This window comes from Mytilus edulis, chromosome 9 (assembly GCF_963676685.1).
Source record: "Mytilus edulis chromosome 9, xbMytEdul2.2, whole genome shotgun sequence".
NCBI lineage: Eukaryota > Metazoa > Mollusca > Bivalvia > Mytilida > Mytilidae > Mytilus > Mytilus edulis.
The window spans coordinates 47,945,919-47,971,717 of NC_092352.1; the positions used below are offsets into that span (position 1 = coordinate 47,945,919).

At 32.2% G+C, this 25,799-nt stretch overlaps 1 protein-coding gene across 3 annotated transcripts in view; it reads right to left on the bottom strand.

The window, feature by feature from the left end:
* Nucleotides 1-25,799, bottom strand: part of LOC139489736 (sushi, von Willebrand factor type A, EGF and pentraxin domain-containing protein 1-like) — an 87,991-nt gene that overhangs the window by 3,096 nt on the left and 59,096 nt on the right. For all 3 annotated transcript variants that reach the window (XM_071276494.1, XM_071276495.1, XM_071276493.1), the window contains exons 5-24: nt 25,566-25,695; nt 24,825-24,958; nt 23,783-23,974; nt 21,142-21,324; nt 19,880-20,134; nt 18,965-19,156; nt 17,306-17,494; nt 16,243-16,427; nt 13,986-14,271; nt 13,076-13,237; nt 12,104-12,265; nt 11,508-11,703; nt 10,983-11,152; nt 8,200-8,382; nt 7,556-7,786; nt 6,995-7,165; nt 6,376-6,579; nt 5,484-5,744; nt 4,921-5,103; nt 1,218-1,373 (exon numbers count right to left, since the gene is read on the bottom strand). In XM_071276494.1, the coding sequence (XP_071132595.1) occupies nt 1,218-1,373; nt 4,921-5,103; nt 5,484-5,744; nt 6,376-6,579; nt 6,995-7,165; nt 7,556-7,786; nt 8,200-8,382; nt 10,983-11,152; nt 11,508-11,703; nt 12,104-12,265; nt 13,076-13,237; nt 13,986-14,271; nt 16,243-16,427; nt 17,306-17,494; nt 18,965-19,156; nt 19,880-20,134; nt 21,142-21,324; nt 23,783-23,974; nt 24,825-24,958; nt 25,566-25,695 (3,825 nt within the window). The remainder of the gene's footprint in view (nt 1-1,217; nt 1,374-4,920; nt 5,104-5,483; nt 5,745-6,375; nt 6,580-6,994; nt 7,166-7,555; nt 7,787-8,199; nt 8,383-10,982; nt 11,153-11,507; nt 11,704-12,103; nt 12,266-13,075; nt 13,238-13,985; nt 14,272-16,242; nt 16,428-17,305; nt 17,495-18,964; nt 19,157-19,879; nt 20,135-21,141; nt 21,325-23,782; nt 23,975-24,824; nt 24,959-25,565; nt 25,696-25,799) is intronic.

A 25,799-nucleotide genomic window follows, 5' to 3' on the forward strand; every position in this document is an offset into this window, starting at 1 on the left:
TTTGAATCTTTTAAAATGTTATTTTTTTATGTATTTTTTTGTCAATTTATCCATTTGTTATAACCAAATATAAACAACATTTAAAATGTTGGTCACTGTTAAAGTAACTGCTAGATTAAAACACTCCAATGATTTCCAATTGATGTGTAAGAATTGACTCCCATTCATCGGTATAATACTCTCCTCAGCAAAATTCAAATGTTTTAAGAAAAAATCGCCCCGAAAAAACTACTACAGCTCATAAAGGTCTGTCTGCGTTGCCAACACAGGTCTACTTTCATCTTCAGCAATACACAATACAAACAATGTAGACAGGAATAGACTTATTGCCAAAAATCTTTATTATGTTTAACTTGTTTCACTGAATATATTTTACGGTCGGCACCTTTTTTTTTTTACACTTTCTATCTTTTTAAACTTTGTCAAAATCACAGAAAAAGTAAGCCATTGGCATTTCAATTCAATCATATATGTTTGAATCACATAACCACATTGTACTAGTTGCTGATTTTGGCTTTTTGATTTGTGTATCAGTTTTTTTTTATGGTTCACAAAATAGGCAAACATGCAAATTGTCATATAAGAAAATGAATCACCTGATGTTAAGGCCTTATTTGAAGATCTTGTTTTGCTGATAATATTTTCTCTTAAACGTGACTACTAGCTATAGTATATTTGTGTTCCAGTTTTCGAAATTTTTGGCAAAACACTCAAAATGGGTAAAATCATCATTTTAAGAAAAAAAACTCTAATGAGGTGTCGACTGATGAAATTTGCAAAACTATTTACTCGTAGTTTTCGTTATTCTGATTTTTATTTGCTATCTATAGTGTTTATTTGTCTATCATGGGTATTCTGATGAAAAACAAAAAATGCAAATACAGTAAAGTATCCTTCCTTTGACTGCATACCCCAATGTTCTATGTTTAGTCATGTTAGCCATGTTGGTTGGCAGGTGGGGTCCATGGTACACTTCTTTAGACAAAGATACTCAAATGATGAGTATGGATGAGTTTGATTCAAATTGAACAAATGGATTTACAGGAGTTTTTTTTTTAATTGTTTTACGAAGAGCGACGACTTTCTGTGACACACGACAGACGACTGATGCCAAGTGTTGAAAGAAAATGCAGGCGAAGTGAGCTTATAAGGTCGTTATGTTAAAAGAGCAGAGAAAAACTAAGCAAAATAATTCATATTTGTTTTATCATACATACCACAACAGTCATCAATAGAAACAGAGTCCGTTCCTTCTGTAGTCATTCCCTTAGGACATGACATACAGAACGTTTGGCCATCTTGATCTTGATATGTGCCTTTGTTACATGACAGACATTCATTATTTGAAGCGAAATGGCCAATGCTACAAGGCACTGTAATAAAGAAGCAAAGAATTGCAAAGTGGAGTTTTACAATTACATATAAATGCGTGGAAGAAAGAGTATTACAGTTTAGTAACAAGAATGTGTCCTCAGTACACGAATGCCCCACTCGCACTATCATTTTCTATGTTCAGTGGACCGTGAAATTGGGGTAAAATCTCTAATTTGGCATTAAAATTAGAAAGATCATATCATAGGGAACATGTGTACCAAGTTTGAAGTCGATTGGACTTCAACTTCATCAAAAACTACCTTGACCAAAAACTTTAACCTGAAGTGGGACAGACGAACGAACGAACGAACGAACGGACGGACGAACGGACGCACAGACCAGAAAACATAATGCCCCTCTACTATCGTAGGTGGGGCATAAAAATAAGAAGTTAAGAATACGCTCGTATGGTTACATTGTATAATGAAATTTCGAGCCTAGCTGCATTCAGGCATTCTATCCGATATAACAAATAATCAGTACCAATGCAGAACAAACAACAACTATTTTAACACTTATATTAACAATAAGCTTGATTTAAGGGGGAAATAAATAGTGCTGTTTTTTTTCTACAAAAAAACATCTTTGATCGAACTAGTTGTTTAAAGACTGTATAATAAAACTGTTTCTTGTCTGAAAAGAACCATCAACAGATAATGCCTATCGGAATAAATAATTTCGCGATTTTTATCCGTCATAAAATATGGAAATAATAAATGCACGTAATAATTTCTGAATTTAAGGTCATAAACTCATTAGATATCGGGATTGGAATTTTATATTTTTGCGTCTGACACATTTCGTCAGCAAAGACCCAACAGTGACGCTCGAATAAATAAAAAGTTAAAAAAGCCAAATAAAGAACGAAATTGAAGGTCATTGAGGACCGAAAACTCCTAAATGTTTTGACAAATACAACTAAAGGTAATCTATTCCTCAGGTAGGAAAGCCTTATTATTTCAAAAATTCATTAAAAATTTTGTGAACAGTTAATTTATAATTATGACAGTTTCCGCTTGCGATTAAAATTCGTCATTGGCGAAAGCAATATATATATAACAATTTATTTTCAATCATCTTGTTTATTTACTTTTTTCGGTTTCTCGGAGTTAACCTGATCGGACAATACTCGGAATTCACCTTGAACTCGTTAAGATTTTGACAGAAAATCAATAATACGCTGATTACATTTTATAGCTATCTAAAACGAAGGACTAATTAGTAAAGGCGTTGATTGTATTGTTTGACAAAATTTTATGGTTAAATGGCATCCGTCACATGTCACATAAGAATTTATAAACTATTTTGCGACGCACGCGTTTGAAGCAAAATTTTGACGTCTCCTCTCCTTCTTTTAAGGATAGACCAGAAAAGAAAACTATTATTATGACGACAAATTTTCAAAAGCAAGAAAAATCTCTGATTTAAAACTTTATCCTTTGACTTTGATATAGATAATTGATTTCAGTGGGTACTTTAAAGTCGTTTCAGTGACACACGTGTTTCAAGCATAGTTTTACTTCTCAACTTTTTCCTTTACAATGGTCTATGAAGAAATCTATTCAAAAGATTTGGAAGATCTAGGAACATCCTCTTGAATGAGAGTAAACCTTCAGTGTAATTACTACACCTTAAATGAGGGATCAATTTCTAGTGATAAAAACTTTTGTTTTGTTGTAAAAACCACTTCTAAATACAAAAGGGTACATAATGATATTTTGAAGAAACTTTCCGAAAGATCTTTACATCTTTCTGATGTAATATGGTTAAAACATGTCCAAGCATTTTGTTATATTCCGGGAATAATATCTTCTTTACTTTTAAAAGTAAGCGGCCCCCTTCTTTTAAAGTTGTTCAAAATATAATAAATTTTCCCCGTTTTAAGTTAAAAATAAAGTTCTTTTTAAAAGTAAATGTTAAGTGTTACTCGTTACAATAAAGACCTAAGATAAGTCTGACAGAATAATCATAGACAACAATGGGGCAAGCTCATCTTATTTAGGGGGTGGGAAAAATATTTAGGGGGTGGGAAAAAAAGGAAAATTGTAAACAAATAAAACAATAAAGTGGCGAAAAAAATATTGTTTTGGCGAAAGAGGTAGCGTAAACAACTAGAGGCTCTAAAGAGCCTGTGTCGCTCACCGCGGTCTATATGAATATTAAACAAAGGAAGCAGATGGATTCATGACAAAACTGTGATTTGTGATGGTAATGTGTTTGTACATCTTACTTTTCTAAACAGTCTTGCTGCTTACAATTATCTCTATCTGTAATGACTTTGGCCCAGTAGTTTCAGTGGAAGATGTTAATAAAAATTCACAAATTTTATGAAAATTGTTAAAAATTGACTATAATTCAATTAGGGGGTCAATTGACCATTTCGGTGATGTTGACTTATTTGTAAATCTTACTTTGCTGAACATTATTGCTGATTACAGTTTATCTCTATCTATAATAATATTCAAGATAATAACCAAAAACAGCAAAATTTCCTTAAAATTACCGATTCAGGGGCAGCAACCCAACAACGGGTTGTCTGATTCATCTGAAAATTACAGGGCAGACAGATCTTGACCTGATAAACAGTTTTACCCTAGTCAGATTTGCTCTAAATGCTTTGTTTTTTTTAGTTATAAGCCAAAAACTGCATTTTACCCCTATGTTCTTTTTTTTAGCCATTGCGGCCATCTTGATTTGATGGCCAGGTCACCGGACACATTTTTTAAACAAGATACCCCAGAGATGATTGTGGCCAAGTTTGGATTAATTTGGTCCAGTAGTTTCAGAGAAGAAGATTTTTGTAAAAGATAACTAAGTTTTACGAAAAATGGTTAAAAATTGACTATAAAGGGCAGTAACTCCTAAAGGAGTCAATTACTATTTTGGTCTGTTGACTTATTTGTGAATCTTATTTTGCTGAACATTATTGCTGTTTACAGTTTATCTCTATCTATTATAATATTCAAGATAATAACCAAAAACAGCAAAATTTCCTTAAAATTACCGATTCAGGGGCAGCAACCCAACAACGGGTTGTCTGATTCATCTGAAAATGTCAGGGCAGACAGATCTTGACCTGATAAACAATTTTACTCCATGTCAGATTTGCTCTAAATGCTTTAGTTTTTGAGTTATAAGCCAAAAACTGCATTTTACCCCTATGTTCTATTTTTAGCCATGGCGGCCATCTTGGTTTGTTTTTTTAAACTAGATACCCCAATGATGATTGTGGCCAAGTTTGGTTTAATTTGTCACAGTAGTTTCAGAGGAGAAGATTTTTGTAAAAGTTAACGACGATGGACGACGGACGCAAAGTGATGGGAAAAGCTCACTTGGCCCTTCGGACCAGGTGAGCATATAATTGACTCAGGGGAAACCCTGATTATGACCATGTCAACGATAACAGAAATCCTGACTTCTTTGCTGGTGATAATAGACAGAAAATAAAGCGGTATTTCTTTTTGCAAATAGATGTGCTTTATCTGAACAATTTACCAAAACACCTATTTAAAAATAAATTATGAAATATCTAGGGAAAATATTTACCGCAGTATGCAATAACAGGAACTGTGCCAGATGGACAATTTAAACTGATTGCAGATGTAGAACTATTCTCAACAATTTTATATATTATACTATTTTGTTGAAAATCTAACTCAGTTCCGTTTTCCAATGATTTAAGTTCTGTGACGGCGTCTCCAAATCCATAAACACAGGTCTCCAGTCCATCTGAAATTTAAATCATACATTAGTTACATCGAATTTGTTTAAGTAAATTCTTCCTGTCTTGACGTTATTCATTTAAAAATAAGGAAAGGTTTTATGATTGCAAATGAAAAAAAAATCCACCAAAGTTCAAATACAGTGGAGTCAAGCAAATATAGGCAACCGTACAGTCTTCATTATGTTCAATAATGAGATAAATCCATACCGTATAGTCGGCTACAAGTTCTGACATAAAGAATATAAAACGACAAACAATGTTGTGATATCCAATTGTTAGCGGTTAGTATTGATAGTTATAATCTTAACTAAAACAAAAATGTCACCGTTTTTTGAAACTGTTCCAATAATGACATATTATACATTTTGCTATTTACAATACTTACGTGTAGTTGTATCACATGTTAATTTTACTGTAAAACCCACAGAAGAGTTAGTGTCTAGATTCTTTATTGGAATATCGCAATTTATAACTTCATTGCTGGTTATGGTACAGATGTTTGACGTCACACATGTAAGTTGCAGGGCAGCTGACTCAATTATAGCCGTTATGTTGTTTTTGACATCGGCAGTGGATGACGTATCACATCCCTCCATGTCGTAATACGCTGTATGATTGACGTGAATTTTTGTTGATGGAACAATCTCTGAAATTATAATCAGACAGTAACACATTTATATATTGGGAAAATTATGCAAATTTTTTTTTTAGATCGCTGATTATTTAAACATTATACGGAGTCCCCCATTATGTATCATACTTGCATAGATATAACCTTTATCACTGTTGTAATTATACATTACAAATCATTTTGTTTTAATGCATTACCTCCCTTTGTATTTGTAGTATATCTAGTATCATGATCGGACATAACTATTAACCTCATCTTTGAAATGATTATTTTTTTGTGTATAAATGATTTAAACAGCATTCTGATTTAGTCAGATAAAAGTTTTAACAATAGAACCTTAGATACTGCCAATTATAAAATTTTCAAACCATTCGGATATAAGAAATATAGTTCTTCCTTAAACTATCTCTTTGTCAACAAAAGTCTTGATAATACATAAGAAAAATTGCAGGATTTAAAAGAAATGTTCGATATCATAATAGACTTCAATTAAATTTTTAAGATAGGTACCCCGAAACTCCAAAACGTTAGTTTGCTTGACAACCATAGTATTAATCATGTTAATATATTTCGTTTTTTAAATTCTAAAATCCTATCAAAAAGGTCAAATTGCGCATAAGTTCAAAGAATAAGACAATATATGTACCTGTACAGTAAGGTAGTCGACCATACGGGTTATCACTTGTCTGAAAATCCCAATAGTAGTACGTTTCATTTCCACACACATATTTTTCTTTAACATCGTGGTCAAAGTCAAATCCTTCGTCGCAACTAAGTACACAAGTTATTGTGTTGCTGTTATTAACACACGACAAGGATGAGTTACCTGGTTCAACTAACTCTGTACATACTAAAGAAAAGATAGCGAGCAAATAATTTTATCATATACATGTATAGGTATATTAAGATGTGGTATGAGTGTCAATGAGACAACTCTCCATCATAATAACAATATATGCTAAATTTTATGATATATAGCATATATCAGTTCATGATTTCAAAAAACAAAATCATACAATTAAGAATAATTTTTATTTCTCTACTAATATCTTATTTAACTTTTTGTTATTTCTGGTGATTTTATATCCTTAACCCTTCGAATTCTCAACTGGTGCTACATTTTCAGAATATTTTATTTCCTGGATAATGTCTTCAGATTAAAAAGATATGTGCCAACATGATCTACAATATAAAAATGTACTGACAATTGACGCATTTATTACTATTCATTTTTAGAATTTTAATGTCAAATGACCTGGCAGTACCTCGACAAGATTCTAAGCTGCATATTTCAATTTCTGTATCTGATCCTTCACACGGTTTTCCTCCATTATCTGGAAGGGGATCTGCGCATGCCCGCCAACGTTGGGTTGTACCATTACCACAGCTAACGGAACATTCTGTCCAGTTATCCCAGTCCGACCAACTGCCGTCAACTTCAACAAGAAATTTACCATTACAGACAATTTCTTCAAAATTAAAATATCCCTTGATGAAAGATATGCCTCGGAAACATTCGTTAGTATAAACCTTAATCAGGAATTGTCGAATCCAAATATGTTAAATCCAACAACAATAACTGAGGTGTATGACCAAAAACCTATGTATATAAAACCATAGACTCGATGAACAAACATGATAGAAATTAAGTATACACATAATGAAGAAATATATTTAGTGAATATAAAAACCCAGTTTTGTTTGAATTACTAAAATCATATTATGCATTATGAGTTATCCTCTTTTAATTTTTTTTTGGAATACAATAGATTGAGCCCTAATCTAGTGATTTAATTGTCATGGTTATGTCTTTGAAAAGAACCCACCCATTGTAATTTCACATAACTCTCCTGTGTACCCATAATCACATGAACACGCATAACTGTTCACTTCATCTATACAGGTTGCATTATTCTGGCAGACATGTACAGTACAGTCATCAATATTCATATCACAGTTACTGCCAGTAAAACCAATATCACATGCGCAAGTGTATCCTCCAAGTTTGTCAGTACAGCTGCCATTCACACAGGGATTCTTTTGGCAGTCATCATAATCTGTAAAACAATAACCACAAGTTTCATCGAACTGAGTCCGATCAAAGATATCAAAGTGAAAAAGTAAGCGATTAAACTATTTTACACGTACCAATTAAAGAATATGAATGCGTCTTTCTGAAAAACATTTAACAATAATGTCCGAAATGTTTAACTGTAAATAACTCTGCAAATACCTAACCAATTTACCAATGTATGTTTTAACTAAAAAAAGGTTAAACAAAAAACCCCAAGCATTCCTCTCGTCAACTTTTTTTTAGCTGTTGTAAAATACGTTTTGTATTTTATGTTGTCTCTTTTTGAAGAGTTTCTTTTTTGTCAGATATGGTGTCCGAATTATAGACAAACTTTCAGTAGGAGCTAAGTTGTATAACCATTACCCATAACAACACTATATATAGATATATACTTGCCATCACATTTGGAGGGAATATTTATGTACGCATTCATTAGATTGCTATAAACAAACTCATTCCAGTTGACGAATCCGGAAGACACACCTTCACTTTTACATTTCGAATACCTATGTTCATTATCTATATACTCTTGCTGGGAAACTATGCTAAACTGTGAAATGGCTCCTTTGAAGTCATCTCCTGCAAAAATAATATAATGAATGTAAATCTCTATAAATATCTATATTTCATATTAAAAGTCTTACCAATGTAAATTGATAACAATATTTAACGATGTAAGGTCATTAGTTTAGCTAGTATGTAATAATAATGGAGAGACGAAGGATACCAAAGGAATAAAATCGAAAATTAACTTACAACGCAACGGCTAAAAAATAAAAATTCCAACAAATGAACAACAGTAAACTGGAATGGACTCAGGTCTCCGAAAGGATTAGTAGATCCTACTCCTCATATGGCACCTGTTGTATTGCTCATTTAAGCAAACTATTCAACAACGTTAATAAACGCAAATATGATTTCAATAAGACACTGAATGAATGCCATGAGACAACTATCAACCAGTGTCCCATCTGTTTAAGTGTTGAATCAAAAACAATTTTGCCAAAGTATTTCTTTTAACACTAAGTAAATGCTAAAATGATTATTTGATTATTGAGTTCACTGTAATGATGTTTTACAGTCAAAGCCCCGGTCACAACAGATCGTACGATTGTTTGTCGTGGAAGATCTATCAAATAGTTGTCGTGGCACTGCTGTGCAAAATGTGAAAAAAATATTTCGAGTGGTCACATCAGCTACGACATGTCCACGATAATCCCACGATGGGTACACGACAGAAAAAAAATTGTAATTGTACTGTCGTGGGTTTGTCGGAAGTCGGTCGTGCGACAGTCGTACGACAATCGTGAGTTGTTTGGCGCTATGTTTTTAGGTTTTCATGGCATGAGATGCGTGTGTAACTGTTGTGTCACTGTCGTGCGACTGTCGCACAACTGTCGTACAACAGTCGTGGGTCATTCGCGCGTTTGACTCCGAACTACCAGTTTATAAAGAAGACCCGATTTATTGGGTTAGTGATGTGAGGGGAGACTCTCAGCAAAAGTTCTTGAAACATACCAGGCTCCCTCCGGATGAATCCAATAAAATCACCGGTAGATTCCCGCTTCAATTCTTGCATCAGTGTACTATACTGCCCAAACATCAGGCGCAGTTCGATCCATGGCCCAACCCACCAGTGTCGGACTTTCGCTGGTTCCTATGCTGTTTACGGGCTCGAATCAACGCTAACAGGACCATATTTTGCTCTTGTTGGATTCCGTCAAGGCCATTATTTAATAGGACCAAGCGTAATCGTTCTGGTGAAATAACCATCCTCTTTAGTTTAATTTAAACATATTTATTTATAGTGGATTGAGAAACCAGTTTTGCAACTTATATTAATCCCTTTCCACTTTCCTCTTTAAATGGCAGACTTATTGATCCCAAACATTCATTCCTACCGAATTGTATTCTTCTAAATAAAAAGAAAATATGTTGCACGACAACCGTACCACTATCGTACGATAGACAATCAATGTTGAGCGAGGATCGTACGAAATAAGGTACTCGTGAGACAATCGTGCGACTGTATCACGAGTGTCTTGCGACAGTCGTGAGATTGTCTTAAAACCGTAGTGCAAAAGTCATACGATTTTTTTTTATTACACTGGCTTGTGTTGGGACGCACTACAATGTGTTTATCGCCAGACAGTCCCACGACTGTGGTAAGCAATCTCACGACAGCCACAAGACAGTGACACAACAATCGTAGAGCAAAAAAGGTGCATGTCCAATTTTCGTCCCACGACACACGACAGCGGCACAATGCTCAAAATATTGTGCGTCTGTCGTACGACGATTACATATTACCCGCGATTTGACAAAAAATCATGTCGTGGGTTCAATGTGACCAGGGATTTACGTGCATGAAGTTCCTTTGTCGATCATGTTTGATACATAATTTTATTAATACCAAATTTTGATACCAAATAAATAAACTGAATTCAGAATGATAAAAAAAACTTAAATTACTTTAAGGTGGTATGGGATTCTAAATAAAAAATGGTAGAATTTGTTCATACTTTGCCAAAATGTAGTATATAGTGATATGAACAAAAAATATAATAAAAATGATAGGTCACAGGGCATTTTCTCACGCTATAGGTTGTGACAAAACGACAGTTTTTTGTAAAGATTATATAATAAACATCTTTATGTGATTAGATGCTGAACTAAATGATAGCATTGTAAAAGAGTATACGGGAAGATAGCTTTTAATAAATGCTTTGAGAATATCAAAAGAAAAGATAGAATCACCGTGCTTTTTTTCGGCTAGCATATAAAATAGCACAAATTCATGTAGATTCCTTAAAAAAATGCACCATTTCGGAGTTATCTCCTTTTTAGAATGCTAATTTCAAAAACATTAAAAACGAAGCGAAAATAATCTTTGCTTGTAAATATTAATATTATAAGTTAAATCTAATAAATTTATTCATTAGAAGAAAATTCAGATAAGTTATCTACCTAGCCCATCTAATTTTGCTAATTTGAATGAAAAATCATGACCTGACGTTCTCTGTTATTTGCAATCAAAGATGGCGAAAGACACCCATACCACCCTTAAGTAATATATTTAGTAAAAGTCAACTTACGATCTTGATCTTCAGTTTTTACAGGGCAACTAAAGGCTTTTTAAACATATTTTTATTTAAATCTGCTCATTATATCTGACCTACCTCCTAAAGTTATATTCAAGTCCGAATCTTGTGAAAAATTAACGTTGCTTTCATATATTTCATGTAGATCTCCATCAACAAATAATGAACTACAATTGGTGCTTATATGTAATGCAATGTGAAACCACTTTTTTGCCAAATCAAGACCATCAAAAGCATCAGATGAATTTCTGTCAAATAAAAGATTATACACTTATAATACAATGTTAATCAATGTATCAAATAAAAACATGTATTTTCTTTCAAGTTATGTTGTTACTGTTCACCCTAACCGAAAAGGAATAGAATTCACGACGTGAAGATGCGATAAAAAATATGATTCCCTTTATTGTAACATCATATCATTTCCGGTTTTTATGCACGTGTGCATAGCCCAACAATTTAGGTTGTTTGATCAATTTTCATCAGAGTTTTTTTTACTGATACTTTAAACTGTTTAGCTGCATTTAACAAATTCTCGACTACAAAATATTAGATTAACATATATTTTCTTGTAAAAACCAGAAGTGCTGGAATTATACATACGTGTTAATAGTTAAAAATTCAGACGTCAATTCAATGTGGTCAGATGCAGAAGAATCTACAGCAAAGTATGTTCCTTTGCATGAGGTTTGACAATGTATATGAAAAGTCACCACAAATGGTGTTTGAAGTGGAATATCAGTTATTAGCAACTCAGTGTAAGCAGGTTCTGTGCTGTTTGGGAAAACAACATCGTAATCTGAAAAAGTAATTTAACAGGATCGATAAAAAATCAATTGATACGATAAAAAAATTCTTTAACATCTTAACAAAATGTATGCCCCCATAATCGAGCAACTCTTGTTCTATGACTAGTTTTTACTGCACGCTTTGAATCAAATGTGTATACTGGAACATAAACTTATAGCACCAACTTCAATATGTTGGTTGAATAAGTAAATCTGAAACTATTGATTTAAGTTAAGATAAATACATCTCATGATATTAAAACACCTTAAATTCGTATTCAGTTTAATTTGATGTACTAGTATCAAAATGTATTTTGAATTTGTACTGTAACCACTACTATTGTAGAGTTTTGAAATCGGCTTTTGGAAAGTTTCAACAATACATTTAAGCAAGTAAATCCGATATCTTACCAACACAGTTCGACACATTGTAACTTTTCTCCATCAATGTGATGCGATTTCCTGGACATTGTTTACAAACAGTAGAACCATAGTCGCTCTCGTAATAACCAACATCACATTCTACACATGGTGGGATACCAGTCAGAGACCAGGTACCAGGTTCACAGGCATCTGCAATACAACAAATGCTGTAAATTCGTGTTGAAACAAACCTATTTATCTTGTAAGTCTTTTAACGATGCAAACGAAGAAAGTGAATTAGTGTCTGATTATCTAATTTGATTACTTTGATTAAAATTACAAAACGTAAACCAAAAAAAAAAAAAATAATCCAACCTATGCATATAGTGTTTTAATGCATTGGCTAATATTGTTCTCCTTCATTACTAATTTAGTATCATCGCATATTGTATTAGGCGTTCAAACAAATTTAATGTACGTTGGTAAACTTAATTCGTTTTTTTTTAATTGAGCGTTTATGATAATAATCGGCACCATATGAGAAAAGAAACAATTCGGCCAATGAGATGTATCCTTATTAACCTTATGACTACATGCTGTCTCATCTCAACAAAATCAGTTAATAAGACAGACGTTCAATCGATTCAATTTTTGTGATTGCATCTATATATCTTAAAATAAAATATACCTAAAACGTAACCTCACAAATAAAAAAAACTAATATACAAATTAATTTAGAATGTCATTAACGCCTAACCTAACTTCAAAGATTTATTCAGTTAAATCTTACATCAAGACCATGTGCTAAGTTTGTTAAAAGAAATATGACTAAAAGAGAGATGTAAATTGTTCTAACATGTCGTTTCCTTACATATTAAATTATAATATATATTTGGTAATAAAATATTGAAAAAATATGTTTGAAACATGAAAACCAAACTTATGACAAGTGTCTGTTAAAAGTATACAAATTTGCTATGGCATTCATAATTATTCTTCTGTCATTACATATAACAGTACCTTCGCATTCGAATACATCTTTAGCACCAATTCTGGCTGTTGTCTGAGTATATGGACAAGGGATACAGTCATCCTGAGCAGAATGTGGTTGGTATGATCCTCTGGAACATGTACTACAGGTATTTGTACTGCCATCATAAAACGTGCCTTCTGGACATGGTACTTATTAAATATAAAAGGATCATGCTTAAAAGGAAAAAAAAAAGGGAAACACCTGCATGTCTTAAAATACTTCATAATTATATATTATCTCTTTCAAATCAGCTTGAACGGAGTAATTTCTCAATTAGTTCATCTCAAGTCCCTAAGTTGTTTACGGTCAGTGATTAGTTTAATTTATTAAAATATTTAAATTTTAAAACAATAGGATTAATTGCATGATAAAATCGCTGCGATTTGTTTACCGATGTAAACCTTGCACGTATAAAGCATACATGATATTTTTGCGCTATATTGTATTGACCATGAATCTAGCATATTCAGGGAAATCTCAATATTTCAAATTTCAAAGTTCCATAATGAAAAGAATCCATTGATAAGAACTGAAATGAAATCACCGGTATTTGCTCGCCATTTTTTTTATCAATGTGGAAAAAATCTAGATGTGTGTAAAGAAAAGAAATCATGAAGTTGAAATGATTTTTTTCTGTTAATAGAATGATAATGATCATTAAATTTCAAGCAAATTCCGTTAATCCAAAACTGACCTTTTTACAAAATATCTTTTTATTTTATAAATGGAAATGTGCAGATAGTGGTAACATAATCTCCTTGCTGTTTTTCTTAAACAGAATGTAGTTTATTTGATGTTTTGTATTTATATAAAAAAAAAAACGATTACCAAATTTGGAAATTTAATGTGAAATTATAGACATTGAAAAATGAATACCGCATTTGATAATTCACTTACCACAAGCAATGATATTATTGAATACAGGAACAGAATTTGCAGGGCAATCTAGAAGTAATTGATTTGACGTCATTTCAAGAAGATTAGCGTACTGGTCATCGCTGGTGAGAGTAAGGTTGTCCGATTTAAGATCTGCATTGAGGGAGGTAATAAACTCTGTAAAAATCTTCACTTCAGCTTCATATTGCTGTGATGTAAGTGTATCATTTCCAGACTCAAAATAAATTTCTGTGTTGATGATCATGGTATCTGTCGACCTTTTCTTCTGTTTTTGTGGACAAATTACCTGTATTCAGAATGATAAAACATTGTGTATAAACCATAGTTATCTCGGGCATGCACAATAAAAAAAAATATGTGTGGATGTAAACATTAACTTGTTTAGTTCTTAAGTGATACTACGTAATCAATACAACGATATTGCTAACGTTGTAATTTGAATAAAGATACTCACAGGTGTCACATGACGAATATGGTTTGCTTACCGTGCGGAGCACCTGATGATATCCCGCGTTTTGTTTGATAGGAGTTCGTATTTTTTGGTGCTTTGGTTTTCAGAGTTGTACTTCGTGCTTTTTGGTTTCTTAATTTATGTATTCTATCGATAATAGTTTCGTCTAGTCATTATCGTGATATCCGTTTTTGAATTCCAAAATTATAAATTCGGTCATTTTCTGAAATAATTTTAAAGACAAATGATTAACAAATTGTTGATACTAGTAGTCTAAGGTTTAAATCAGAGTTAATTTCACATCACCTATTGCATGATCTCTGATTATCTAATATATATTATCACCGAGTAGGGTATACTCTGAAATCAACCCAATGTTTTTTGCTTCGTGTTGCTCAGTCTTAGATGTTGTTGAGTTTTGTTTGCAATCTTTTGTGAATGCCATGGTGTGGTTATTTTTTCTTCGACTTAGAGTTTGAATGTCTCTTTGGTATCTTTTGCCTCTCTCTCTTCTGCTTTTTGAAAAACTACTCTAACAGAAGAATGAGGGAAAAGAACTGAAGTTGACACTAAATAAGAAATTATGGGGACAATCACGAATTCCTACACGATACGATGTGTTTTAACAACTCACTAGCAACATATTTTCACGGTCTTAGATCCTCAGACACGAAATAATCAATTTGTAAGAATATTTTATCGATTGTTTCCCCCTTCCAATTGTGACATTTTGTGACGTATTTATAAAAAGATACGTTTCCTGTGCCGATGCATGCAATTTTAATTTGCGCCTTTTGGAGTTCACACAAATTTTTTTAATTTATAAATTGATTTGTTTTCTAAATTGATTTATACGATTTTAACATCAATAGATTACAATACTGTAGCAATGATTTGAAAGATCAGTTGGCAAAAGGTAAAATCACAAAAAAAAAAGAACTCCGAGCACAAGCGGAGTTCGAACTCACGACCTCAGTGTTGACTGGCTAGTGATTCCAGTAGGTATGAAAAAGAAGATGTGGATGATTGCCAATGAGACAACTGTCCACAGGAGACCACTATAACACAGACATTAACAACTATAGGTCACCGTACGGCCTTCAACAATAAGCAAAACGGGACTACTCAGACAACTCGGTCACCAAGGCCCCTTTTGTCTTAATCATAAACACTACATAAACAAAGAAATTAATTGATAAAGAAAAAAACAAAAGGGTATAAACACATAGATCACCAGCAAAGACAAGAATGTCTTTTTTACCGTAGCAAAATATCTCAATGACGGGATGTATAAGTACCGAGCCACGTCAAAGAGTTATCACCAAACATTAACTAAACAGTTAAATTAATAATTTACACAGACAAATAAAAGAACACTATTACAGTAATTAAGATGACAAACAACGTCAGTACCTATAATCTATATATATTGTATTATTTGTGAAATTGGTAGGGAATATTCATAAACAATGTTCTGGTATCTTCTGATGAACTTGTTAAAACAGGTTATCTTAGGATTCCGAAAAAGATATTGCAAGGGTTTCATTATGGTTAGAGAGAGAGAGAAAGAGGCATTCACTTTCAACAAAGGCATTGCATTTAACGTTTATACATAAATCTTTTAGAAATATTCAAATCATATTTCCCAAGAATACATTTAGCATAGTTTGTATTTAAAAAAATTGTAAAAATCTGAAGTTTGAAATACAGAAGAATATACGATTTGATCCAATTGATTACAATGAATCGCGATTAGTCATTATTGAAAAGTATTAACACAAATACTATGAAGGAAAAAAATAATACCTTTATGTTTCCAATATTGCATTCAGGACTTCTGCACATTTTCTTTACCATATACGATTTGGAATTTTGAACTGCAGCCATAAAGTTTTCCTTTATCTCTGCCTGAGTTTCGGGATCGTTGCAGTTTCCAGTGAAATAACACTCAGCCGACATTGTAACATATCTACGCGTTGAATTTGCTGTTTCTAGAAAAAATAACAAAACATTGTACATTTTTTAGTTGGTATGTTGTAAGAAAAGAGAGACGAAAGATATCAAAAGGAAATTCAATCTCAAGTAGAAATTTACTGTCAACGCCATTGCTAAAAAAGAATAAAAAAGACGTACATCCAAACAAATGTACACAAACGCCAATAAAGAAAACCAAAGACTGAGCAACACGAACAAAACAAAAAAGAAGGGTGATCTCAGGTGCTCCTTCAAGGTAAGTCAATCCAGCTCTGTCGTATTGTTCATGTAAGCTAAAATCTGATAATGAGTCTTAATCGGTAGGTCACATTCGGGATAAGGGGATGGGATTGTTAATATTACGATGTTAGGAAAATATCCGCTATTATAAGTGAAACAGATATTTACAACGGTCAACCAACTCATGATACTATCCGTATAAAGGGATGATTTCAACTTCAACACTTGAAACTCTTGGTTTGATTGCGTCCTTGTTAGCAGCAAACTTCATTCAAAGCAATCATTCAAGGAAAAACAAGCCCTTGCATATCGTACCAGCTGAATTAATCTCCGTATGAAAGCACTGAATATTGCTACAAAGAAATAGTAAGTACACAGTAATGAAACTAACACTATCACGTTTGGCGTAAGATTTTGTTTTCCATAGACCATTTCATTCTGTTTTTCGCTACATTCGTTCTTCATTATTGTATTCTTATTCTAACAAATCATCCTTCATTTACTTTATCCTTTATTAAATTATATATACGTTAATTGCTTCCCTCGGTTTTCGTTTATAAACTGGATTTGTTTTCTCTCGAATGATTTATGACTTTTGAACACCGGTATAACACTTTTGCCTTCATAAATATACATTTTGTAAACTCATACTTACGATGACAATCAGACAAATTGTTGTGATTCGTCCAAGTTCCATCTTCTATGCAAACCATGAAATTTGGTAACGACTTAAGTACGGAATATCCCTGAGAACACAAGGGGTGACAGAACCGTCCACCAACCCACACGTCACATGCCATGGCTCCATTGTCTGGTGGTACTAGAGCTGGACAACCATTGGATGCTGAAAATTTAAATTTGTTGACAATCTCGTTTTCAGAAACATTAACATTAGTAGATGGATCAACACAAGTTTTCAAGATTATTCTTTTTATTCGGTTCTTACTTTTCCGAATCCACTTCTTCTTATAAATTATCTTACATTCATGTTAAGCATGTATAGTTTTGAACATAAATCAAGGAAAATCAATTTAACATTTGAAAACGATAGACGATATATATAAAAGAGGGACAATCAAAATAATAGAATAAACATAAACTGACTACACAATGGCTTAAAGAGAAATTGACTAACAGACAAACAATAGAACACTCGGCCTTTTAAACTTATTTTTTATCGAGCGTATCTAAAATTTCAATCTGATGATTTATTCCTGCTTGGTACAGGCATTTTTTTTTAATGTAAACAAAAATAGCCTCTATCGAAAAAAGCTGTAATTGCATATTGTGTATCAGTGGTACCAAAAACAGATAGGACACAAGTTTGAGCTTTCTAATAAGCTATGGATTGCTTCGCTCTGTTCTTTTTTAAGGCAATAATTGGGCATGTGGTTGTTGATTTAGTATTGGGAATGTAGTATTTTTTAGATATTGATTGATATAAAATGAATGAACTTTAAGAGTGTGTGTTATACACCATTCTTTTTTAAAATTACTTGTTGAAAATTAAAACAATTATAAATAGACACCACTATTGAGGTTTACCTAGATTGTCAAAAGTTATAAAATACAGATAACGCATTTTTGTAAACATTGTTAAGCAAAACAAATCGTGCATATTGTAGAGTAACAAAGCAAACAAACACGTATTAATAATTGATATTTCAATAATGAACTTATCTGTGAAACATATGCATAATAAAACGAGCATGAGTTTAATAATGACAGTTGATCGGAACTGAAATACACATGGTTAATTTTTCGGCATTTGATGTCTTATCCAGGACGAGAAAAATCTGTGATTCATTATCTCATTTAAGCCAATAGCAGTTGTTGTATCTCAGTCACATTACAATGCAACAAATCAGAATATATACGTGATAAGTAATTAAATCAAGATGACGTGTATATCGACTGAAACTAATAGCTCCGCACCCTGATGCGAAGCAATTATGATTAATTTTAAAGTGAAATCGCACAATTTTGAACTTTAAATGTGATAGACTATTCAAAGGTCCATAGCTAAAAAGATCGTCAAATAACTTGAAAAAAAATAGATTAAAATGGATCTTAATATGTTCAGTTGATTCTTGAAATTAATTGACGCTATAAAGTTTGAAGAACGTGATAGAAATTGGTTACATTACCTTTAATTACCAAAATGTGTCATATACATCATTTACTATATGTGTATTTGTTTAATTGTTTCGATTGCTACATAGTTTGTAATCAAAATTATTAAAACAATAGTCCGGCGACTACAAGCATATTTCAGACGAATTGTGCACATCCTGCTACAATAGATGAATCTTACGTTTACAGAACGGATGGAAATCCATAACCCAATTTGCATAAGGATCACTTCCATTTCTATAGCAGTGAGCGTTATTTGTTCCAACTAATGCCGAGTTATCTTGACACGAAAAAGCACATTCGGATCCTCGCCTAGTTCCTGTACAGTTTAACTTCATATAAGGCAGTGGGTATAACTTAGGACATCTCAGTTCTGTAAAGAACAATATGGAATAAATGTCTCTTGTGTTAATATACAGCATGAAATAATATAGTTAAATATATATGAAAATTACTAAGAAAATATAATTGAATAATATATACAAGTGGTCGGAACTAACAGAGTACCGAAACCATGTTTGTATTATACAAATAAGGTTACGTTTTTTAAGTTCTAGCGCTGAAGAAGTATAATTCAGCGCAGAAAAATTAACAATCCTGCAGAGAAGAAATGAAATCAAGCGTCTGATTGCACAATGAGTGCTGAATATGTAAAATCTTCAGCGCTAATTATGTAAAGTCTATCGATGTAGATGTGTTTTAGTCGTGGGCTGTAAAAATGAACTACATCAGTGAAGATGTAAATTCAAGCGCTAAATTGACAAACGGTTGTTCTAGAAGTAAGTTCCCTATTTATCTGTCACCGCTGAATTTAGAATTTATTTGCAGCGCTAGATTTTACACCTTCAGTTCTTGAATTTTAAAGTGAGCGCTAGAATTTAAATCTTCAGCTGTGGATATTTCATATAAATGACAAAACTTTATATTTTCTTTATCTGCATTGATGATACATTTATGGAGTTATATTCATACTTTTGTAAATTGCTGATATATTCTTGGCCATTCTTTGGATTAGATTTGAAAGAACGTTACTAAACTCCGATAAGATGATTTTCAATATGCAATTATTTTGAGAAATAATAAATTATTATCTTACGTTTTACCACAATGTCAAATAAACACTCCCTTCCTTCATTGCCTGCTAAATCTGATACTGTATACTTGACATTATACGTGTTTACTCCTTGTTCGGAGGTTGGTGGTGGACCTATCACTTGTGTAGGTTCCAATCCCTTGTCCTTGTTGTCTATTACTACTGGTATATCCCAGGAAATATAGGCAGTGTCTTTGTTATCCCCAGGATAAAACATTAAAGTATTAGGGCATTGTTCAAAAGAAGGTGGTTCAACGTCTACAACATGAGAAATAAATAACATATATATAAATTAATGTGTACGAGAGTCTGAAATGGAAAGATAAAAGGCACGATTTGGAAGCTGTGGTTGTTGTGTGTAGTTTTATTTTTAATAAAAGCAGATGTTTTTTTATGCATACATCGGAGGGTACATCTTGCTGAATATTTGATAGATTTAGAACAAAAAGTAAGTTGTTAATATTGATGCATAGTATTAAAAATGTCTGTCTATAAGGAAAACAACAACAATCTTCATTTTCTCTTAACAGTTTCGGTAAACGGACAGAAAGTCACAGGACAAAAAGTCACAAATAATATAATGATAATTGTTAGAATATATAAGAGAAATATCTTGAAATATTTACTTTTTAATACATATATTCATATTAAAGTTTAGGAAATGTGTCATTATACTTGATAAATGAAGATTTATTTAATTTTAATCATGCAAAAGAAAGATTTATTGGCACAATGAAGCCATTAAAGTGCCAAGCCACTTTGACATTATGTTTGTTTTAACAATTATTTGATTTACTAAACATATTTTTTGATAAATTTTCTTTACAAAGTTAGATATTATACAATAGTTCAAGAGAAATACAAAACTATGTTTGTAGAAATAAGCGTTTTTTATTCAATGAAAATAGTCAGAAAAAATGAATTGTGACTTTTTGTCCTGTGACTTTTTGTCCGTGACTTTTTTCTGTGACTTTCTGTCCTACATTCACATTTTCATGGTCTGTTTACGTATTAAGGAATAACGTGTCATTGTTATAGTTGTCAAAAATATATGTTTGCTTTTTAATGACATGAGTCTCTAAAAATTCAAATAAAATTTGTCTTAATTTTTATAAAACAGTTTTAAAAGAATGAATATTGACGTGCAAATATGAAATCAAGCGTTAGAGATGTAAAATGAGTGCTAAATGTGTAAAATCAACAGCGCTAAATCTATTCCCCTTTTTTTATCAATCATATACTTGTTAAATGTCAAGGTTATTTACCAACACAATCAGGATCGTATGCATTCCAAAATCCTGATGCCAGACAAACTTTAGTTCTCCTCTGGTTTGTAGGAATATCGAATCCTGCGTCACACCCAAATGTACATATAGATCTGAAGTAAAAATCTTCTGTGCACGAAAAGCTAAGCTTGCCACGTGGTACAATTTGTAAACACTTCTTTTCTGTAAACATGGAATATTATATATTGATGCAAATTAAAGTTGGTGAAGAATTACATTTATCAAATACTTCTACTAAATAACTTTTGATTTTTATGATAATAGCATTAAATTAACGTAAATTCGTTATTTTTCGAGTTGGTGCTTAGCGGGCTGATATGAAAAGTTTATCACATGCTTCGATTGTTATCACATGCCTATCCGTAACGTTATTGCATGACATTCCGGTGATACTCGGAAAATAGCCATCAAAACTACGTTTTCAGTGAAAAACATTACAAAGTAGTGTGCACAACAATGATTTGGATACTGGAAAGTAAATTGTGTAAAATAATTTAAAAAAAATAGCAAATTAAAAATTAATCGATTTTTTTAAAGTTAAAACATAATTTAGAAAGTTACTTTTAAAAAAAGATGACTTTTTCAAATAGTGTTCATCATGTATATTTAGACAATCTTTTTTTGTCGCATATGATAGAAAGATTTCATATCGAATGTACTTAATTTGGGGTCTAAAAAGATCATAACATGTCATTTTTCCTATCGCATGTATTATCAGCCCTCGGTCAATATCAGCCCTCGAGCCATGCGGCTGATTTTGAACCTAGGGCTGACAATACATGCGATATGAAAAATGCCGTGTTATGATCTAATATTATCATATGCAGTAAATGAGATATTGACTATGGTTTAAAAATCCTTGGACTATTATTCGTTAAATAAAAATGTTGAGCTCGAAAAATGCGTAAATGTTAGATATTAATTTTCAAAATATTCCCAGTATAGAGTGATATCATCTAATCAGGAATTAAATTGAACATCTATTTAAAAAAAACATTGATAGAACGTCAAACCATATCAAACAACAGTGTTTGTTAATCGTACAGAAACACATTGAAAGATTAACAAAAAGGGTGATGAGGAGATTAACCATTTCCTGAGGGTCCTCACAGGGTTCAACGATTTTATTATTTTTTCACTTATTATTTTTATTTCCAGGTTTCTCAATTTTGTTACGTAAAAGAAAATCTAAGTATTGACAGTGAAGGTCGGCTAAAAAAACCTTCCCTAGTTAAACAAAAAAGGGATGATTTCAGCTTCTTGTTGTGAATAAAACGTTTCTATGTAAAAACTCCAAGCAGCGCCTGCATTCAGAGTTTACATAACCCTTTTAATACGATATTTTAGGGTTTGTAGTTCCTATCATGACTTTCCTGATAGAGGATTGCTGCTAATAAGGAAGCTGTTAAACAAAGAGTTCTTAGAGTTGAAGTCGCAGACATTCCTTTTATATTTTACGAACGTTAGTTGGTTGACTGGTATTGAATTTTTTACAGATGATATCGAATTTGTTCCTATTGTCGTGTATACAATAAAGTCACCTTTTCTCCATAAATGTGACCTGCCAATGAGGAACACCACGGGTGACACATGCAGAACAAGATTCTTTAACCCTCCAAAAGCAGCTAGGGGTTCGTGTTGCTCTTAAGTTTTATGTGCTGTGTTTTGTGTACTGTGTTTTGTATATATATATTTTTTTATATCCATGGTGTAGCCGGTTTTATTTGTTTTAGTTATGACTTTGGATGTCTCTTTTGTGTGTTTCGTATTGCAACTCTTTAACAGTCTTGCAAACATAATTAATAGATCATGAAGACTGTAGATCCGTTTATCCTAACTTGAAAATCCAAACAAATCTGCTCTCGTGCAAAGGTCAGCACTTTTTGAAGGAATTTAAAAATACAATTAAGCGCAAGCATCATACACGTAATAACTGTATTGATTTTGATTCATAAAGGATTACTGTTTTATATCTCGAGAGACGATCTCAATTGAAAACAGTTATATTTGTAGTAGGCAACATAATTCTAAACACAAATGATAAGTCCAGTATCATTTAGGTATTTTAGGATTTTCTTATCCCAGGCATAGATTACCTTAGCCGTATTTGGCACAACTTTTTGGAATTTTGGATCCTCAATGCTCTTCAACTTTGTACTTGTTTGGCTTTATAAATATTTTGATATGAGCGTCACTGATGAGTCTTATGTAGACGAAACGCGCGTCTGGCGTACTAAATTATAATCCTGGTACCTTTGATAACTAATTATACTTAAAACAACCGACAAATACTCTGGAAAAATTGCCATCCTTAATACAAATGCAGAAATTTATGATAGGTTTTCAATAAAAACAACTGCTATATTTTTTACGGACTATCTTCTTAAAAATAGACATGTCCGCTATCATATGCTTATTTAAACTATATTATCTATCAAAATTAATGTCAAGTGGAAAGCTGATAACTAAATTATAATCTATTAAATGTTTATTTTTGTTCCAAAATATTATACGAGCTAGATATAGGATTTAATTACATTTATACATGACATATGAATTGAGAACCAGGAAGAACTGCACCTAACGTTTTCCTGTCGATAACTTCCTTATTGAGACTTACTTTCACAATATGGCTGATTTGGGCTTGACCATTCACCTGTTTCTAAACATTCTATTCTTGATGGCGCTCCCTTAAGCGTATGTCCCTGGTAACAGCCATACCAACAGACTGCCCCATAAACCATATCACTGCTCGGATGACAGGTTCTATATCCATCTGGTATGCTGTTCGAACGCACCGGACAACGTATGACTGGACGTTCATATGAAAATTCAGAAAATTTGAATTTTAAAACTTTTTTTAATTTTTAAGTTATCAACAAAGTGTTCATATTTAAAAATAATATCTCTAATTAATAACTTTATTTGTCATGCTTTGCTAATGATTGAAATAATTCTAATTCCCTTGAAAAATTACATTAAGGCATGTCTGATAAATTTTAACTGTAAAATGCCGATGTAATTATAAGTGTTTGGATACATTTCTTTCGTTGCTTTAGGATTTTCCTCTGACAAAATTGAAGACACCATTTGATTTTGCAGCGTATATATCATTAAATATACTCATATTATCATGTTACAGTTAGCGTAGTTATGTAATGCACACATCACAATAACTTGTAAGCAACCATAAGTGTTCTTTGTGTTATTTGATTTTTGTATATATATATGTTTCGATTAAAATAAACGCAAAGCTTTTCTATATACATTTTTCTATGAATACTCTGGATTCATTGATTTTCGTGAATAAAAATTAGATTGATAAAAAAGTGTATATTCGTGAATATTTGATTTCGATGTCTAGTCAAGATTATATTAGAACATTTGAATTCGTGGTCCAACGAAGCAAGCGAAAACTGCTATGCAACGAAAAATAATAAAACCATAGAAGTATACTCTTTGTTTTTTTTTTATTTTTCATTACTGTATAAACTGTTCATAGAGGAGGGGTATGACGACTGCACAATGCTATGCGGCGTTGTCATAAAAATGATAGTATAAAGGGTAGGTTCCAGCCCCAGTTTTGGAGGAAGTAAAGAATCAGATTTACTCTTACATTGTTAGTTTGATTTTTTCTAGGCACTTTATATGATATTTTTTACCTTTTACTTTAATTTTGAAGTTGCAAGTAGCCATATTTCCTGCTCGATCTCGGGCATAATAACCAACTTCAGTGGGTTTACCATCTTGTTCAAAAAATGGACCTCCCGATCTATAAGGGCCATTAATATTGACGCTTTAAAATAAAATAAAAATGATTGTTTGTATTCTATTTTTAACTGTTCACTTAATAATGACGTGAGTATGGATGCAAAAATACGAGAAAGACTGATGCTCGTGAAAATTATAATCATTCGTGTATATTATTTAAGTAACATGTATCGTTTTGAATCGTTTAAATAATGGAGCAGACTTTCTTAATTTAAAGATTTTTGTTATAATCTATAAAAACTGACAACGGACGTTAAGATTATCAAAGCACTGTAGTATAACATGCAGCAAAGTACGGTAATATTTTTTATCTATTAAATCTCATGCATGTTGTTGTCTTGTACTTGGGACACTATCAAAATGTACGCATAAAACAAAAAAATAATTACATTTAATCATGTTAATTGTCAGAACAAATTATGACGACGAGGAGAACTTTTATGCTTTCATTTGAAAATAATTGGAATGAATCAAGTGTGTACAGACTCTTACAGAAAAATAGAAATAATAACTAGATGGCATTTCAGAGGTCTTTAAATTGATGAAACCTGAGTGATTTTCATTGCAAACTTAAACGAACATTTTATATGAAAAAAACGTATATTTTGATTATCCAGCAAATTTGATAAAACCTAATCGGTCCATCTTTGTCATCCATGGCTGTTGGAGACGTCCAATCAACAAAGGTATGGTGCTTAAATGGAAGAGCTGCAACTGTTCTGTCATGTGGACAGTTGTTGATCTGTGGCTTAGTTTTATCCCCTGAAAAGTAATAGAAACATAATTTTACAAAACATCATTGGCTTAACATAAGAGATTTCAATCTTGCTTAATCAGCATCTTTTTTAATTATAACTTCTGTCTCT